Below are 19,762 nucleotides of genomic sequence, written 5' to 3' on the forward strand. Positions count from 1 at the left end.
ATAGGTACGGAGCAGCTCGTCTCAATTCAGATAAGAGCATATTTCATTATGGAAATACGGTGGACTGTTCCTTTAAGCATTGAATGAGAGGTAGTATTAATCACATACACCATCACTTTTTAGGGCTTGTTTTCCTGATGTGTGGCATGTCATCATATTTCCTGTGGTTTCTGTGGTTTCATTAAAACACGCATCTTCTGATCCTACCTACCACAACCTCATACATACAGTGTCTTGCAAAAGTATTCACCCCCGTTGGTGTTTGTCCTGTTTTGTTGCATTACAAGCTGGAATTAAAATGGATGTTTGGAGGGTTAGTACCATTTGATTTATACAACACGCCTACCACTTTAAAGGTGAAAATTGTTGTTTTATTGTGACACAAACAATAATTAACATGAAAAAACAGAACTCTAGAGTGTGCATAGGTATTCACCCCCTTTAGTATGAAACCCCTAAATAAGAGCTGGACCAACCAATTCACTTCATAAGTCACAGAATTAGTTGATTAAGATCCACCTGTGCGCAATCAAAGTGTCACATGATTTGTCACATGATGTCTGTATAAATCAACCTGTTCTGGAAGGACCCTGACTCTGCAACATTACTAAGCAAGTAACATGAAAACCAAGGAGTGCTCCAAACAGGTCAGAGACAAAGTTGTGGAGAAGTATGGATCAGGGTTGGGTTATAAAATAAAATATCCCAGACTTCAATATCCCAGGGAGCTCCATTAAATCCATTATAGCAAAATGGAAAGAATATGTCACCACTACAAACCTGACAAGAGAAGGCCACCCACCAAAACTCACAGACTGGGCAAGGAGGGCATTAATCAGAGATGCAACAAAGACACCACGGATAACACTGAAGGAGCTGCAAAGATTCACAGTGGAGATGGGAGTATCTGTCCACAGGACCACTTTAAGCCATACACTCCACAGAGTGGGGCTTTATGGAAGAGTCACCAGAAAAAAAGTAATTGCTGAAGAAAACACATTTGGAGTTTACCCAACAGCATGTGGCAGACTCCCCAAACACATGGAAGAAGTTTCTCTGGTCAAATGAGACTAAAATTGATATTTTTGGCCATCATGGGAAATGCCATGTGTGGTGCAAACCTAACACCCTGAGAACACCATTCCTACAGTGAAGCATCGTGGTGGCGGCATCATGCTGTGGGGATATTTTTCATCTGCAGGGACAGGAAAGGTGGTCAGGACTGAAGGAAAGATGGATGGCACTAAATACAGGGCAATTCTGGAGGAAAGCCTGTTTGAGTTGGTCACAGGTTTGAGACTGGGACGAAGTTTCACGTTCCAGCAGGACAATGACCCTGAACATACTGCTAAAGCTACACTGGAGTGGTTTAAAGGGAAACACCTTTAAACCACTTGGAATGGCCTAATCAAAGTCCAGACCTAAATCCAATTGAGAATCTGTGGCATAATTTGAAGATTGCTGTACACCAATATAGCCCATCTAACTTGAAGGAGTTTGAGCAGTTTTGCCTTGAGGAATGGGCAAAAATCCCAGTGGATAGATGTGCTAAGCTAATAGAGACAAACCCCAAGAGACTTGCAGCTGTAATTGCAGCAAAAGGTGGCTCTTTTTTTTTGGGGGGGGGGGGGGACACCTATGCGCACACTAGATTTCTGTTTTTTCATCTTTATTATTGTTTATGTCACAATAATACAACAATTTTCACCTTTAAAGTGGTAGGCATGTTGTGTAAATCAAATGGTGCTAACCCCCCAAAAATCCATTTTAATTCCAGCTTGTAATGCGACAAAACAGGACAAACACCAAGGGGGATGAATACTTTTGCAAGACACTGTATATTACATATTACACATATTTCCCATGACATTCACTAGGCACTCTTCAGAGGCCAGAACTGATATTTTACACCTTAAGGTTAAGACTGGGAGTCTGGGAAGCTAATCTTCTATCAGTTAGTTTTAAATATTTATTACCAGCAGACAGGAGAAAAGGCAGAGGCATTAGTCACTCTTTTTTTTCCTTTGTGTCCTTTGGTCTGAGAGACTTTGCTGTGCCTTTGCCATAGATGGTAGATGAGAGGGAGCTGGTTTCTAAGCAGCACAGACAAACTTGGTACACACTTGTTTGAACATGCATAGTGACATAAATATTCTAATGTCCTTGCATGACTCTGGATTACTTTGCCACTGGGATGAGAAAAACATCATACAACATGTGCACACACTTACACACATGCTTACACATGCAAGCTGTGTTTAACATTTTAGATGACATGAAAGATAGGCCAGACATGCTCATGATGAAGTCAATGACTGCCATGAGGGATATTCTGTAAAAATGGGAATCCTACAGCGGAAATTCCGAGAAATGTATATGAGAGAATGTGTGTAGGAAGGAAAGAAAGAGGGAAACCTTCGGCTATTAGACTGTTATGCAGTAGCCATGCTGACAGCTAAGTAAAACCATTCATTAGGCTCTCACTCTGAAGGGGTAATGATGAGAAGAGACAGCTATTCACGCTGGCAAAACATAGCAAATGGAAACACAAATGGACCATAATATAACTCCATTAGGCCACCATCCAGACCAGTAAAGAAGTGACAAGATCCCAAATGATGTCACAAATGGTCCTTCTCATGCTTTAGAGAACCAGGAAACTTCTTGCACTGGCATACTTGCTTTGTTAACCAAAGTGAGAGAAAGATATGAGGGTCAGAATACAACCCCGATTTCAAAAAAGTTGGGACAAAGTACAAATTGTAAATAAAAACGGAATGCAATGATGTGGAAGTTTCAAAATTCCATGTTTTATTCAGAGTAGAACATAGATGACATATCAAATGTTTAAACTGAGAAAATGTATCATTTAAAGAGAAAAATTCGGTGATTTTAAATTTCATGACAACACCACATCTCAAAAAAGTTGGGACAAGGCCATGTTTACCACTGTGAGACATCCCCTTTTCTCTTTACAACAGTCTGTAAACGTCTGGAGACTGAGGAGACAAGTTGCTCAAGTTTAGGGATAGGAATGTTAATCCATTCTTGTCTAATGTAGGATTCAAGTTGCTCAACTGTCTTAGGTCTTTTTTGTCGTATCTTCTGTTTTATGATGCGCCAAATGTTTTCTATGGGTGAAAGATCTGGACTGCAGGCTGGCCAGTTCAGTACCCGGACCCTTCTTCTATGCAGCCATGATGCTGTAATTGATGCAGTATGTGGTTTGGCATTGTCATGTTGGAAAATGCAAGGTCTTCCCTGAAAGAGACGTCGTCTGGATGGGAGCATATGTTGCTCTAGAACCTGGATATACCTTTCAGCATTGATGGTTTCTTTCCAGATGTGTAAGCTGCCCATGCTACATGCACTAATGCAACCCCATACCATCAGAGATGCAGGCTTCTGAACTGAGCGCTGATAACAACTTGGGTCGTCCTTCTTCTCTTTAGTACGAATGACACGGAGTCCCTGATTTCCATAAAGAACTTCAAATTTTGATTCGTCTGACCACAGAACAGTTTTCCACTTTGCCACAGTCCATTTTAAATGAGCCTTGGCCCAGAGAAGATGTCTGCGCCTCTGGATCATGTTTAGATATGGCTTCTTCTTTGAGTTTCAGCTGGCAACGGCGGATGGCATGGTGAATTGTGTTCACAGATAATGCCTGTATGTGATGCATGCCTGTATGTGATGCAGTGCTGTCTAAGGGCCCGAAGATCACGGGCACCCAGTATGGTTTTCCGGTCTTGACCCTTACGTGCGGAGATTCTTCCAGATTCTTTGAATCTTTTGATGATATTATGCACTGTAGATGATGATATGTTCAAACTCTTTGCAATTTTACACTGTCAAACTCCTTTCTGATATTGCTCCACTATTTGTCAGCGCAGAATTAGGGGGATTGGTGATCCTCTTCCTATCTTTACTTCTGAGAGCCGCTGCCACTCCAAGATGCGCTTTTTATACCCAGTCATGTTAATGACCTATTGCCAATTGACCTAATGAGTTGCAATTTGGTCCTCCAGCTATTCCTTTTTTGTACCTTAAACTTTTCTAGCCTTTTATTGCCCCTGTCCCAACTTTTTTGAGACGTGTTGCTGTCATGAAATTTCAAATGAGCCAATATTTGGCATGAAATTTCAAAATGTCTCACTTTCGACATTTGATATGTTATCTATGTTCTATTGTGAATACAATATCAGTTTTTGAGATTTGTAAATTATTGCATTCCGTTTTTATTTACAATTTGTACTTTGTCCCAACTTTTTTGGAATTGGGGTTGTACAATCTGCTAGCTGCTAATCATTCTGCTCACAGAAAACTATTCGTTTTCATTTTCAAATCCATTTCAAATTTCTGCACCTTAAAAAAATCCTTTCAAATATAAAACCTTGCAATGTGGTAACAGAACACATGCTCAGCTAGTGCTGCTAAAGCCTTGGTTATCTGACACCTCACTGACCTACCCACAGATTCAGCTGCTCACATACCCAGGGTTCATCTCTGCCCTTCAAATTGTTCACTGGTATAAAATGAGGACCATTTCTGTGTCTGAGGCACAGCCTTCGTCATTAAGTGGTTTTCTTGTCTCACCTATAATCAAGTACGCAAACTTGAACTTTCCCTCTACACATACTGGCTAAGAACTGACCTACAACATCCAAGAAACAACTGAAAACATTCCACCACATGCTACAATCCAAAAAGCTCAGAGCACAGGCATGATATAAGATTTACAAAGAGGATTTCGATGTTTAAACATACGGTTTGGGAATTCATATTTCTGTGACTTTCACATCATAATTATTTAATAGTTAAGGAAAACATTTAGAATAGAATATATCCAAATATTACCCCATTGCCCTTTGCACACACATTTAAACTGTTTTACACACTCCTGTTATCACAGAGTTGACATGTGTACTATCATTCTGTAAGAATGAGAGCTTTCACATTTGTCTGTGAAGCTTAAAATGTGTGTTTGATGGTAATTTCTAAGTCAAGAGGTGAAAATAACCCAATGATTTATTTTACAGTTCAGTAGTTCTGCTGTGTCCACCTACGCTTCGCGGCATGAGCAGTAAAACAGATGATTCCCAGCACATGGCAAACACATGAAACCCAATTTCTAGCACATGGTAAAACTACAGATGTAAAAGCTCCTTTGCTCTGAAAACAATAAACATTAATGAAGGATAACAACAGAAAAAGGAGATGTTAAACAAAAGATGTCATTTCTGAGCTTGTAGTGTTGTGTTATTTTGAAACCAAGGTCCCTTTTGAAAGAACTTAAAATAGAGCTGTCTTCTGAACAAGGCCAGGGAGATTTTGCAACTGTCCTTTTTTTTTTCCTGAACAAATACAGCATTGAGCACAACAGATGAGGAGGAAGAGAAGAATGAGGCAATGGCCGGTTTTTACAACAAGCCCTTTGCAAATCCCTTGTGAACATGTTTCTTAACATCATGAAGATAAGCAAAAGAACCCAAGGAGAAGCCAACTGCATAGTTCAGTGCATTTCAGATGTATTACAAGTCATGTATATGCACACACACACTCAAGTATTTGATAAAAGCTTCTAAATGCTCCTCTCTTATGGCATAGACAGCTACAAATACATGTGGTCAGCACAAAAACCACCCACAACAACTCTCTCTATGCATCTGTCTGCCCCATTTACCCCTTTCTTTCTCATGTGTACTGAAGAGATTCTGTATGAGACTGAACATCCCAAAATATTCCTATACAAAATCCACTTGGAAACCACAAAAGAAGCAACAGAGCACTAATACACAATGACATTTGTTATGGCTAGACAGTTTAATCACACCATAGCCATAAAACTGAGATAAACTTTTTCTGAGTATGTTGTTTAAAACACGATGACGTCCTCTCAGTTTGATGTAATGTGGACAAACAATAAACCCATATGCACTAGTGACCTGCCTTCAGACAGGATGCCTCTTCCTGTGATATGTCATGCAGCACAGGATGGATTCAAATAGAAACCCAGGGCATTTTTTGTTGTTGGGTTATTTGGGGGTTGTTTTTGGAACGGACATCATTGCCAAACCCTATATATAGACAATCATGTTACAGGACAGAGGTTGCCTAAGTGACAAAACATCTGTGTCTGGTTTCAGTCTGAAACAAGTCTGGCTGATCCAAACATCAGGTAACTGCAATGATAATGAAACTGCTTACTTAACGTTTCTATAATGTATTACAGAAAAAGCATGTTTTCAATCTTTGCACTCAATTATTACTTCTAAAAATAATTTATAATGTAGAAAATATAAAAACAATGTCTTCCATTTCAGTTTCAGGTTGGTCTGCAGTTCCTCCAGTGATAGCTTGGGTCTGTTTTTAAGATATTAGTGATTCTGCATCTATTACTTGCGCTGAACCACGAATATATAGCTAGCACCACTACAGACATCTGTGATGAACAAATCCAGAACAGAAGCTCCAAGATGTTCTAATATTACCTAAAAATAATTTGATTTGATGGGTGTGACACACACACACACACACACACACACACTGGTTTGATTATCATTGTGGTGGTAAATAATATATCTTTCCCTCAAATTGAGCCAAGTAACTAAAAGGTAACCTTCAGAGCTTTTTAAGTTTGTATATACTGTAAAAGCCTCTTATTTGTTATTATCATTTGTGAAATTTCCCCATAATCTTGAAGTTTTCATTCTGAATGATCCTAATAGTAATCGTGTATGACTATTATCATGAAGATATTTCATTCACTCATTTATCTTCAGTAACTGCTTTATCCTAGTCAGGGTTGTGGTGGATTCGGAGCTTGTCCCAGAAACCCTGACTGTGAGACAAGAATACATGAAGGGGATGCAGGACACCATGCGCACACACACACACACACACACACACACACACTCAGACAGCCAGACATTAACGCAAACTTGGGATTGAACAGAGGACCCTGGACTTGCACAAGAAAACTAAAAGTTTCTCTCTCTCTCTCCTTCAAATATACAAACACATAATTGCTTTAACTGCATGCACATAAAATCCTTTCACTATTTTGTATTTAAGTTTGATCTATATAATTTGGTACCCAAAGCCACACTGGGTTTTTCAATATCTCTTCATACCTCCATCCTGTCAACAAATAATAGTTTCATGTACTGATGTGGTCTCAGAGCAAAATGTATCATGTTTGGTTTAGTTTGCCGACCAGTTACTTTCTGCTCTCAAAATATATTTCAAGTGATTAGTATATTTTTGCTTGCCAGTTTGAAAAAATAAAAAATTGGGAAAATTTGGGATCAGTTCAAATATGCATGCATTACCCAAGAAAAAAAGCCCAGAGCCTCTGCGTTCATCTGCATGTTACAGGGACCTTTGTAGGAAATACAGTAGCCTTCCTGGCCCTTAAACAATAGCAGGATCAGGCTGCATATGAAACACTGCATTCCAAGTGGTGCTGTATGCAACAATGGCAAACTGTTCTCCTTGAAATTACATAGAGGCCTGTAAAGCCTACTTATACATGAGAAAATGGGGCATTTACTGATTTTTCTCAATGACAAGGTTCTCTCTTATTTTGGAAGAATGCAAAGCGGGTAGCATAAGAAAGATTTTCTGAACTTAATTGAGAGAACTTTTTTTGTTAACATCCATTCCATCTGACACTATGTTTCTGTCAACGTGATGTACATCCATAAAGGAAAAAAAAAACAAAATATGAGTCTTTTGATTGCTGAACCAAAATGCAAAGCAGAATTGTGATTTGTCACAATGCACCGCAATCACTATTGGATAATGTTACATCCTCTGTCACATCAGTTATATCAACATGTAATAAATGAAGCTCATCACAAAGTGCCCCATCCAGGAAAGACATTGGTTAAAATAACAAGGCCAAATTCCCCATGTCATTACACCTTAATCACTTTTTCCTCACATGATCAGCTCTCATGGATATTTTATATAGCCTAGAGCAGCCTTTCTCAACCGGGGTGCCGGCTGGCTTCGTTAGGGATGCCGTCAAAAAATTATATATTCTAACACTGAAATAAATAAAATGAATTAAAATTCCAAAAAACGATAGTTACACTAATGCAGATCATCGCCGCCTCATGCATCATCAAAATTTGTCTCACGGCCCCCTTTCCCATGTCACAACGTCACTGCCGGGGTCAGCGTATGGTCAGTGTGACTGCGTATATTTTATATGGGGGTGTCTTGAGAATTTGCATACTTCTGAAGGGTGCCGTGACTGAAAAAAGGTTGAGAAACGCTGGCCTAGAGCAATGATGGACTACATGTCCATTACCACATGTTTTGAGATCCCAAAAAGCCAGCTGCACAAACAAGCCTCCAGAAAACACTAAATGTGCTCAGTTAATATGACAGCTTCCTGAGGGACAAAAGAGGACACATACCTGGAAAAAAAAAATAAAAAAAAAAATATATATATATATATATATATATATATATATATATATATATATATATATATATCTCAAAGCCTGAAAAATGACTGTTCTTCAGTAAACGCTTAGAGCAAATGAAGAGTTTAGCATGAAACAGGAACATTATTTTACCTGAGGACTTCTGAACATAATCTAGCCTTTTTAACTAAATTTGTTTAGATGCCTTTAGACATGATTCTCTGAGACAACACTAATGGGACTCCTGTGCCCAAACAACTGAGTAATTCAAAAGTCATTCTTCTGATGAAGTCCCATGACCATGGGTGTGACATGACCAAGTAGTTTAGATAGTTGCCATGGCAGCAAATTAAATAAAGACAGTAATGTATCTGAAACTGGACCCTGTTTGGTATAAAATGCACTATTTGTGGATTTATTTTTTTTTCCATTTTGTTTCCATGTCTGAAATTATTTTGTGCAGTAGAACATCCATGCAGGTAACAAAGAGTGTTATCAGATTGTTCAGTAAGTATTGCACAAGTTTCAAGGATAAGTTATAACCTTCCAGAAACAAGGTTCCTGTAATGTTTTTAATCTATCTACTGTTAAATAATTTGCTTTACAATGTTCATCTCATCTTATCTCGTTATCTCTAGCTGGTTTATCCTGTTCTACAGGGTCGCAGGCAAGCTGGAGCCTATCCCAGCTGACTACGGGCGAAAGGCGGGGTACACCCTGGACAAGTCGCCAGGTCATCACAGGGCTGACACATAGACACAGACAACCATTCACACTCACATTCACACCTACGGTCAATTTAGAGTCACCAGTTAACCTAACCTGCATGTCTTTGGACTGTGGGGGAAACCGGAGCACCCGGAGGAAACCCACGTGGACACGGGAAGAACATGCAAACTCTGCACAGAAAGGCCCTCGTCGGCCACGGGGCTCGAACCCGGACCTTCTTGCTGTGAGGCAACAGCACTAACCACTACACCACCGTGCCGCCCCTTTACAATGTTATTTGAACAAAATATTCTTAACACAAAATTTTCAGTTTACAAGGAAATAACTGAAAAATAGCATCTAAAATGTTGCAGCAATGTTGTAGAAATGTTCTCTTCTTTGCAACACGCCTGGGCAAGTCTGTGTTGCCACAGCAACAGGGCCCCCCTCTCGACCTCACTAGCATAATCCAGAGGAAAGCAAAGCAGTACGTCTGGTACCAGTTTGGTTGCAGGAGTTGCCGAGAAGACTGATGAGTAGACAAGTCTTGCCACCTGTGGGGCTCCACTCCGATTTTTCTGTCAGGGCTGTTTCCCTTAGCCTTCAGCTATCCCTAGCACGCACAAGGCAGTGAGACCCCATGAGGGTTTGGGTGGTGCAGCTGCTAATTAGCCAGCAGCAGCTCCCCTGGGATCAGTCCCACCATGGTCGAACCTGCCAGGAGCAGGGGGAACCTAGCAGGACTAGGCCTGATGGTTCGCCACCATGCTCCCGATGGTATTGCAACCCAGGGTCATTGCTGTAGCCATTGCCCGGGGAATACCACTAGGAGGTTAGCACTCTGACTTAATCCCCACGTGGACACGGGGAGAACATGCAAATTCCACACAGAAAGGCCCTTGCCAGCCACTGGGCTCGAACCCAGGACCTTCTTGCTGTGAGGTGACAGTGCTAACCACTACACCACCCATCTCAACTGTAATGTTCAGAAAATGTTCTACTAAGCTAAAATGGTTAGTTGGTCAGTTCATTCATGATATGTAGCTACAATCTTACATTTAGTGGCCCTTAGGGGTAGTGATTTACCTTAGAAGATACAGAATGTTTACACTGCACTTTGTTGCTTGTTAGGGGATAGAGATTATTCTGATAGCCACTGTTCTTGTTCTTGTAAGTACAAAAAACTATCTGTTAATCTAAAACTGTTACAGCATCTAGACACAAGGAGTATGTTTCTTTACTACAACACATGTGTCCCTTTACTACTAATAATAATATCAAACATTTTTGGCTCAATTCAGCCCTTGAATTTAGGAAATGTTTCGGAAATCATTAGAGCAAATCAAGACCAAGACCTTTGTTTCTTTTTCTAATGTTGTGATCTTTACAGATTTGATTGACAAGGCAGGTGGAAGGCACAAACAGGATGTGGACAGTTGACCAGGCACTCTGCCAGTGCTGAGACCAAAGGATCTGCTACAGCTATTCTCCAGGCTCGAGCTATCATTTCAGTACAGGAAGCTAATATTCCACAATTCCCAATGGCCAGTTCATGCCCCAAAACTCACAGCATGAGGGCGTCTGAGAAGTCTCAAAGTTTAAGACGGAATTTATTATTGCTGTGAGGATGCATAGGTGATGCGCTCGACTGTGCAAACAACCCAAAGGTTTGTTGGGGTCACAGATACAAGAATTTATTTGACACCTCCATTGCATAAACACACATACAGATTTGTGTCTGTAGCAATCCATGTGAGAGATTTGCTTTCACTAAAGTAAAAAGCGATCAGAAAATAAACAGTGCTCATTTATAACCTTCAAACTATATAAGTGCAAACCATAAGATGAGAGTTCCAAACATAAGTGTTTGTGTTTGGCTTTACAAGACTCTTTGTGTATGTTGGAGATCTTTGGGTAGTGATGTGGGTTCAGGACATTAAAACCTAAAGATGCTGTTCTCCAGGACCACCCAGGATTTTTGAATGCTCACACCTAAGCATTTGTAGGATGATACACAAATTCGATCAATATATGCAGCAAAATGATCTCAGACGAGTGGTGTGTTATATACCAGTAGAAATAAGAGACCAGTCAAGTCAACTGGTAGAAATATTCAAATATTGTTTCTCCCAAGATTCATTAAAACAATGAAGGAAACTCAAGTACATTCTAATAGCAGGTTGGTAGCTAAACTGTTTGCCCAAAAGTGTTTCTCAATTAAAGGCAATCCCTATTAGTGGACATAGTTGGCTTGAAGCTCTACCAGTTACTTTGCTGAGAGAAGGAATGTAGTCTCTCACCTTTTTTTTTTTTTTAGCTTGTAGTTAACTAGTTACTTCAGCTTGCTGACATTGCTAAGTGAAAGACTTCTGGGTCTTGTAATTTATTTATTTAATGCTTTTGATACAAAACTCACTGCATAAAATGTTGACTGTGTCACCCACAAATCTCTCACACTGGCCCCAAGGGCAGTAAGTAGGGATGCAAAGGGACACAGAGTCCAGAAGATAAACAGTAGTTACTGTTATTTCCTCTGTTGTTGAATTTTCTCATTCCTCCCTGACAGAGAGCAGAACACCAAGATCTGTACAGGATGGTCAACATTTAAATATGGTGAAGTCTATCACAATTTCCCTCCTGGTCTTCAATCTTCATCCAAAACTCCCTTTCACACACCCACTTTCTGTGTCTGCCTCTTCCAGGAATCTGACAGATAAAGTAATGAAATGGTTCTTCTGCCCACTCAAAGATGCAGTATCCACTGCACAATCTCAGCTCTAATAAGGTGGAATTTGTACAATTTTGGCAATTTAAGAAATAAAGTAGTAGTACATATTCATAAGGAAAACAAATTTTAAAATTTAATTAATGAATTGATGGAACGGGGTGGCACGGTGGTGTAGTGGTTAGTGCTGTCGCCTCACAGCAAGAAGGTCCGGGTTCGAGCCCCGTGGCTGGCAAGGGCCTTTCTGTGTGGAGTTTGCATGTTCTCCCCGTGGGTTTCCTCCGGGTACTCCAGTTTCCCCCACAGTCCAAAGACATGCAGGTTAGGTTAACTGGTGACTCTAAATTGACCGTAGGTGTGAGTGTGAATGGTTGTCTGTGTCTATGTGTCAGCCCTGTGATGACCTGGCGATTTGTCCAGGGTGTACCCCGCCTTTCGCCCATAGTCAGCTGGGATAGGTTCCAGCTTGCCTGCGACCCTGTAGAACAGGATAAAGCGGCTAGAGATAATGAGATGAGATGAGAATTGATGGAACACTTGAGTTTTAACATTATGGGTTCATACAGTATCTAAAAGATATCTTTATGATTATGAGATATTGTTCTTTGCTGTATCTGAACTAGATGCTTTTTTCCAAATGATGTGGTGTTTCATCTACATTATTCCAAATCACTCTGTTACTTGGCTGCTCAGTTCAACATGCTGTACACTGTATTTGGCTCAAAGAGGATTTACGGTATTCTAGCCCTCAACCATAACAAGGTCAATTAATCTCAGGAAGTGAAAATCTGACAGACACCGTAATCTGATAGGAGCTAATCTGGAGACACATGAGGCTATCCTGGCCTCTTGGGAATTTTAGAGAATAAACAAAAACAGTAAGAATAACTTCTTAGAAGTTCAGCCAAACTCCCAATTAAGGACCACCACATTCACTTTAATGTGGATGAATAACAAAACTGTCATTCAAAACTATTTCAGGACTGTTTCTACTTGGAATTTTTATTTTTCAACTAGCATCATGAGCTGTTCTTCGCTATAATTTGAGACAAAAACACTGTTTACATAGTAGAGCAAGATACTCTTAAATTATATAATTGTGCATAAATATAGAAGTGCTATTTATTAAACTGATTTCAGTAAGATCAATACATCTATCAATAACTCTATTTCAAGGTAGAGATCATCGTGATCTAAATTAACTCCATCCCCGGCTTTAGAGTTTTGTTGGGGAAGGACAACATTAATAATGACATAGTGTTAAATAAAATAAAGTCAGAAGGCTATCACACTTGACTTAGGCTATAGGCTACAATCTAGTGAATTTTTATCTAGAGTTTTTGTTTGTTTGTTTGTTCATCCAAGTTAGATACAGCTGATTTATTTTGCGTAAGGCATACACAGAAGAATTAATATCATTAACCAGGGTTGCCGGGGCGGCACGGTGGTGTAGTGGTTAGCGCTGTCGCCTCACAGCAAGAAGGTCCTGGGTTCGAGCCCCGGGGCCGGTGAGGGCCTTTCTGTGCGGAGTTTGCATGTTCTCCCCGTGTCCGCGTGGGTTTCCTCCGGGTGCTCCGGTTTCCCCCACAGTCCAAAGACATGCAGGTTAGGTTAACTGGTGACTCTAAAATTGACCGTAGGTGTGAGTGTGAATGGTTGTCTGTGTCTATGTGTCAGCCCTGTGATGACTTGGCGACTTGTCCAGGGTGTACCCCGCCTTTCGCCCATAGTCAGCTGGGATAGGCTCCAGCTTGCCTGCGACCCTGTAGAAGGATAAAGCGGCTAGAGCTAATGAGATGAGATGAGATGAGATGAGATGAGATGAACCAGGGTTGCCAAGTTTTCACAAAATTTCTAACCCAACTACATCTGCTGAAACTAGCACCAAAAACCTCAGCTGTTATAAAGTTTTCTTAATTCAATACAATAGAAATTGGTCTGTACCTCACAGACACACTGTCTGCATTTATCTTTTGCTTTTGTGGAAATCTATGAGATTTCTTTCCAATTATTTGCTGTAAAACAGGTTAGAAGCGGCAGAATAATTTTAAGTTAACCCAATTTGACATTAAAAAAACCCTGGTATTAACTGTCTTGTCTGCTGTGCCCCCACTGAAAACATTCATAGAACAAATATTGGGCAGTGTGATTCCTGCCCCAATGGGCCTCTATCAGAGCTTGCTGCAGTTCCCACAAGATGCAATTACAACTCTATGTAAGCTATATAGGGTAATGAGCTTACTGCCCCCATTTCTCAATCATTGGAACATTGGCTTACATCTATCAAATAGCAACATTTTAAAAAATTGTTGGTCACTCAAAAGACGTAAGTAGTATTTTAATGAAATACTAATATATGGAATCATGAATGAGGATTTTATGAAGATTAACAAATGTTGAAAGGCTGATATATGAGGGGCTCTGTCTCACCTGCCCTTAGGGATAAGCTGCCAATGGTCAATAAGTAGTTATTGTCTTTTTTATTGAAAAAAAATCTAATTTTTGTTATACAGCAGTTATCCTTTTACAGTGGCCTACTGGTAAGTTTAAAGGGGCCGGCTCAGCCTTCCCAGAGTCCTCTGCACCAAGTAGCAAGTCTCCATTTTCAATCCTAGCGATTCACAAAAATTCACTGACATCCCTGGTCATAGATCTTAAAGTGTAACATGAGACTGAAGCTATTTTGTCAAATTATCTATATTTTAATTTCTTTCGACCAATCCATTCCGATTTCATATGGTTATTCTGTTGTAATGGACCATAACCACCCTCGGCCGTCTTGCGGGAGGCTGTGAAGGAAAGAAAAAAACTTCCACGTATGACATGTTGATGAAAAATAGTTTGAGATGGACTTGGAGGGGGGTCACTAACAGTGAATTTGCAGAGGTTTTGCTGCAAAGAGAGCTAACCGTATCAGTCACATGTTTTCAAAATGCAGTGGCCTGCGTGTAAACAAAAACAACGAATTGGGTTCTGGGAAAGGTGAGCTAACCCCTTTAATTGAAGCATTATTGCTGTGAATTCCAGTGAACTAACAATTAAGCGAAACTGGGCATTAGGAGATCAGCATAGGCTTTATAGGATCTAATGATACAAACAGAAATATGGAAAAAGTGTTAGCTAGAGTCCAAGTTTAATCTTTAAAAAAGTAGAATGTTTAAATATGGAGTCTTTCCTAATCGTCACCATATGCATGGGGACGATTTTCTAAGAAATTAGAGTGAGGCATCCTGCTTCAACAATGTGCAAGAACATCTCCAAGGGGCTATCACTAAATCTAAACAGTGGGTGTTTAAGCTTAGTAACTATTCCAGACATTTCCAAGCACTTGTATTCAGAAATGATCTTAACGGACATTTAAAATGGATCATAATTTATGAGTTGTTAAGGTTTGACACGAAGTTTATAAGGAATGACAACACATTTACTGCAGTAACGCTTTTCCACATTACTGAAGAATCCAGGGCCATGAATCTTAATCATATTGAACACGGGTATGCGTTTAGGTTTCTAATGAAGTTCTGGAAATCCATCACCAACAGTCCTAAACTCCCAAATGGTGTTCACTGTTGACAGAAGATGATAGAAGTAAACTAGGGAATCTATCTTTTATTATTTTCTGGGAATTTAAGTGCATTTAAAGCTAGACGGCCTTTCGATTTTATAAAATCGGTGAAATTTAGTTCCCTCTTAAATTTGGTCATTGTGATATATGTTTATTTCTGTAATATCTCAAAAAAAAAAAAAAAACAGCAGGCCATTCTGTGGCTGGGAAGTTGTTTAATTTGAGGGGATTCCCTGGCAAATAATGTGCATGAAATCGCTCGATTCGTGCAATCAAGCAGACAGAGGAAGTCCGGTGTGCGCATGTGTAGATTTACTTTCTTTTTCTTCTTCTTTTGGGTTTTACGGCAGCTGACACCCAGTGTTGCATTACTGCCATCTACAGGTTTACCTTTGACCATGCACTGACAGTTACATCATTCTGTCGCTAAACGAACAGCTGATCACACCGAGGTGCTCGCTGACCGCCGATATTTATTAGTTTGGTCCTGCGTTTTCTTTCCTTCACAACATAACCTCTTTTCTTCTCGCTTTCTGTTACTGTAGTCGGTCTTTCACATTTCATTCGCACGCTTGCGTCCTCCGTTTTTCTCTCCCGTTTCAAATTTGTTTCCCACAATGCCTTGCATGAACGGGGAAAGAGTTACATTAGGAAAAGACAAACAAATCCTGGATCCACATACATATCTGGATTTGCATAAAAATCTAATCAATTGTTCCTTGGCCCATGGCTCACCTTTCCTCAAGATTTCATCAAAATCTGTTCACTACTTTTTGAGTTCCATTGGGAACAGCAAAAAAAACAAACACACAGAGTCAAAAACATAACCTCATCCAACAAAGTTGGCGGAGGTACTGTAACTACATCTTGATGGTCTCTTAATCTTCTGAGTTACTATGTAGGCTACTTTATAAACACCAACCATGCACAGGAGTAGGGATAATATTAATTATTCTATCCATATTCACTGGAGCTGAGTAATTTGCGCACTCTGATTGGCTACTATCCTACTAGGCTATCAGCTCATATACCATGTGTAGCGAAAAACAAAATGGTGGAGCATGTTACTGAACCAACCGAGGATGAAATAAAAACTCTACTAGAAAACAAAACCTCCAAAAAAACCACAAAAAAGCAACAAAATATGGAATAAAAGTATTTGATAGTAAGAACGTATCTTTTTTATTTTTCAAGAATTATTATTATAGCATTTTTCACAAATTGCTACTGTCATTTCACCAGCTTGTTTACATTCTGAGCAGAAGTGATTTTGTCAGACGTTTCATATAAAGTTGTTATTTATAAAATTTGCAAAAAATAAAAATGCTCGGTTTCGCAAAATCCACTGAATGTGGATAGAATAGAATAGAATAGAATAGAATAGAATAGAATAGAATAGAATCAATCTCGTCCTACATGGCTCATAGCTGACTTGATTTCGTGGAATAGCTGTTAATTATATGCATACTAAATGGTTTATGACACTTTCTGGTATCTGTACCAAATAGCTCACTCCACCCTCCCAAATCCAAGCTGCCTCCACCCAGTTTCCAAAGGTCCTGACCCATTTAGGAGGGGCCAGCATGCGCTACAGAATGGACTGGCAGACTTCAGACTTCTTATCTGTCCAGTGACAGGATGAACAGATGAGAGCAAGTCATAACCAGTCGTACTGAAAGGCATCATATCTAAACTACTACATAGTTGATTGCATTAGTCCAATAATAACCTACATATATGGACTTTTACATTTTAGAGACATAAAATAGAATATGAGTATAATTTCCATTTATGGGCTGTCTCAAGTAGACAAGGCACTTTTTTTTTAAGTGTAGTCTAGTCGTGTTGCCTTTGATATCTGAAAATGTTCACTGCTTATAAAGAGTGATGGATCTGACTACTGGACTACTGAATACCGACTCATATACAGTAACGCACTTCGCACACGATCTGACTGGATATCAAATGCACCTTTGTCACAAACAAACAAAAACAAACAAATTGCATGTAGGTTTTGCACTGAAGTGAGCTTACCTCAGCTCTGCTCGGATCTGCGCTGAGCAAAACGGCTGCCAGAAGAAAGAGCGCACCTCTTAAGATGCGCATCGCTGCCCTTTACAGATGGCACAGAAACCACAGCTCGTCCTCTGATCTGCCCTCCTTAAATACGTACTTAATTTTTTTTTTTTTTTGCACTAGAGCTTAATCTGCAGGTTTTGTCCGCATCTTTGCTCTCGACGTTATGCGTTCTGGTTCTGTTCAAACTAACATCTCCTAGATGAGTGCAAGTTAACACTCCACCCCTCCACCCCACCCCAGATCTCCCACCTCCTTCAGCACGTCCGAGCACAGCACAGCACAACCCTGTGTTCCAAACAAACCCAAAGTATCTGCAAAGTCCGACAGACCCAGCAGAGATTCACATTTTCCTCCTAAAAGAAGCAGGACGTCTTTATTCTTCACCTCTGTCCTCCAACGTGCGCGCGCAGCGCGTTCGCCTTTCCAGGTGAGGAGCGCGAGAGCTGAGGTAAGAGCGCGCGCCTGCCTTCTGCACAATATGCTTTATTCCCTCATTAACATTAGGAGCGTTTGTTTGTTTGTTTGTTTGTTTGTTTGTTTGTTTGTTTGTTTGTTTGTTTGTTTGTTTGTTTGAAGTGCTGTGTTTATCATATATTTTGTTCATAAACATCATGAATTTCACGGGTGAGTTTCTTAAGAACTCTAAGACACTAAGTTTCCCGTAAATTTAGGGCTTGTTTAGAAATAGGTTTGTTGCCAAACATCATGTATGTTAGCTTTATGCTAAAAGTGAAGCTGTATGCTGCTGTGTGAGATGTTGAGTGAAATTTACTCATTGCTTTCGTTCTGGAAAGCTAATAAACTCGTACAAATCTGTAGGTGGTGTGTGAGCTGACATGTGCTAACGGTGTTCCTCGGTGAGAGAGAGAGAGAGAGAGAGAGAATGAAATGTAAACTGCGGATGGAGGGAGTGATGCAGACACAGCACCAGGGGAGAGTGAAATTCCTAAGGTAAACTCCACAACGCTATACACATCACTTTAATAATGCATAAATGCATAAACAGCTAAGCACGCAAACCCTTTATTTCTCTTATCTTTCAGGGTTCTTTTGATTTGTCTCGTCGTCCTTGTCCTGACGTCAGAAGTTAACGCAGTGAGTTGTTTTATTCTTAAAAGTATATGATGCCTCGATGCGCATCACTAGAGTGTGCTGGAAAGTGTGCACTTCTCAAGTGGGAGTGTCCAGGCAGTGTTGAAGCAGGGCTGGGCCTGATATTTAACCCTGTAAAAGGAATGTGCACATGTACTGAGGATTTATACCCTCGTTATTGTTGTTGTTGTTGTTGTTGTTGAACATAATTCCAGTGCATACAGTACAGTGGTGCTTGAAAGTTTGTGAACCCTTTAGAATTTTCTATATTTCTGCATAAATATGACCTAAAACGTCATCAGATTTTCACACAAGTCCTAAAAGTAGATAAAGAGAACCCAGTGAAACGAATGAGGCAAAAATATTATACTTGGTCATTTATTTACCGAGGAAAATGATCCAATATTACATATCTGTGAGTGGCAAAAGTATGTGAACCTTTGCTTTCAGTATCTGGCCTGCAGCAATAACTGCAGTCCGTTTCCGGTAACTGTTGATCAGTCCTGCACACCGGCTTGGAGGAATTTTAGCCCATTCCTCCGTACAGAACAGCTTCAACTCTGGGATGTTGGTGGGTTTCTTCACATGAACTGCTTGCTTCAGGTCCTTCCACAACATTTCGATTGGATTAAGGTCAGGATTTTGACTTGGCCATTCCAAAACGTTAACTTTATTCTTCTTTAGCCCTTCTTTGGTAGAATGACTTGTGTGCTTAGGGTTATTGTTTTGCTGCATGACCCACCTTCTCTTGAGATTCAGTTCATGGACAGATGTCCCGACGTTTTCCTTTAGAATTTGCTGGTATAATTCAGAATTCATTGTTCCATCAATGATGGCAAACCGTCCTGGCCCAGATGCAGCAAAACAGGCCCAAACCATGATACTACCACCACCATGTTTCACAGATGGGATAAGGTTATTATGCTGGAATGCAGTGTTTTCCTTTCTCCAAACATAACGCTTCTCATTTAAACCAAAAAGTTAGATTTTGGTCTCATCCGTCCACAAAACATTTTTCCAATAACCTTCTGGCTTGTCCACGTGATCTTTAGCAAACTGGAGATGAGCAGCAGTGTTCTTTCTGGAGAGCAGTGGCTTTCTCCTTGCAACCCTGCCATGCACACCATTGTTGTTCCGTGTTCTCCTGATGGTGGACTC

The 19,762-nt window shown here is 40.1% G+C and overlaps 2 protein-coding genes across 4 annotated transcripts in view; one reads left to right on the forward strand and one right to left on the reverse strand.

The window, feature by feature from the left end:
• col4a1 (collagen, type IV, alpha 1) overlaps positions 1–17,727 on the reverse strand; it is a 75,328-nt gene extending 57,601 nt beyond the window's left edge. The window contains exon 1 of the mRNA XM_060929684.1: positions 17,468–17,727. Within this exon, the coding sequence (XP_060785667.1) occupies positions 17,468–17,539 (72 nt within the window). The 5' untranslated portion in view covers positions 17,540–17,727. The remainder of the gene's footprint in view (positions 1–17,467) is intronic.
• Positions 17,095–19,762, forward strand: part of col4a2 (collagen, type IV, alpha 2) — a 132,428-nt gene continuing 129,760 nt past the window's right edge. Inside the window, exons 1-3 of one of the 3 annotated variants that reach the window (XM_060929683.1) lie at positions 17,095–17,960; positions 18,332–18,463; positions 18,556–18,607. In XM_060929683.1, the coding sequence (XP_060785666.1) occupies positions 18,396–18,463; positions 18,556–18,607 (120 nt within the window). In that variant the 5' untranslated portion in view covers positions 17,095–17,960; positions 18,332–18,395. The remainder of the gene's footprint in view (positions 17,961–18,331; positions 18,464–18,555; positions 18,608–19,762) is intronic. The other 2 variants (XM_060929680.1, XM_060929682.1) reach the window with 2 other exon arrangements.

Source organism: Neoarius graeffei, chromosome 9 (genome assembly GCF_027579695.1).
Source record: "Neoarius graeffei isolate fNeoGra1 chromosome 9, fNeoGra1.pri, whole genome shotgun sequence".
In the NCBI taxonomy this organism is placed as follows: domain Eukaryota; kingdom Metazoa; phylum Chordata; class Actinopteri; order Siluriformes; family Ariidae; genus Neoarius; species Neoarius graeffei.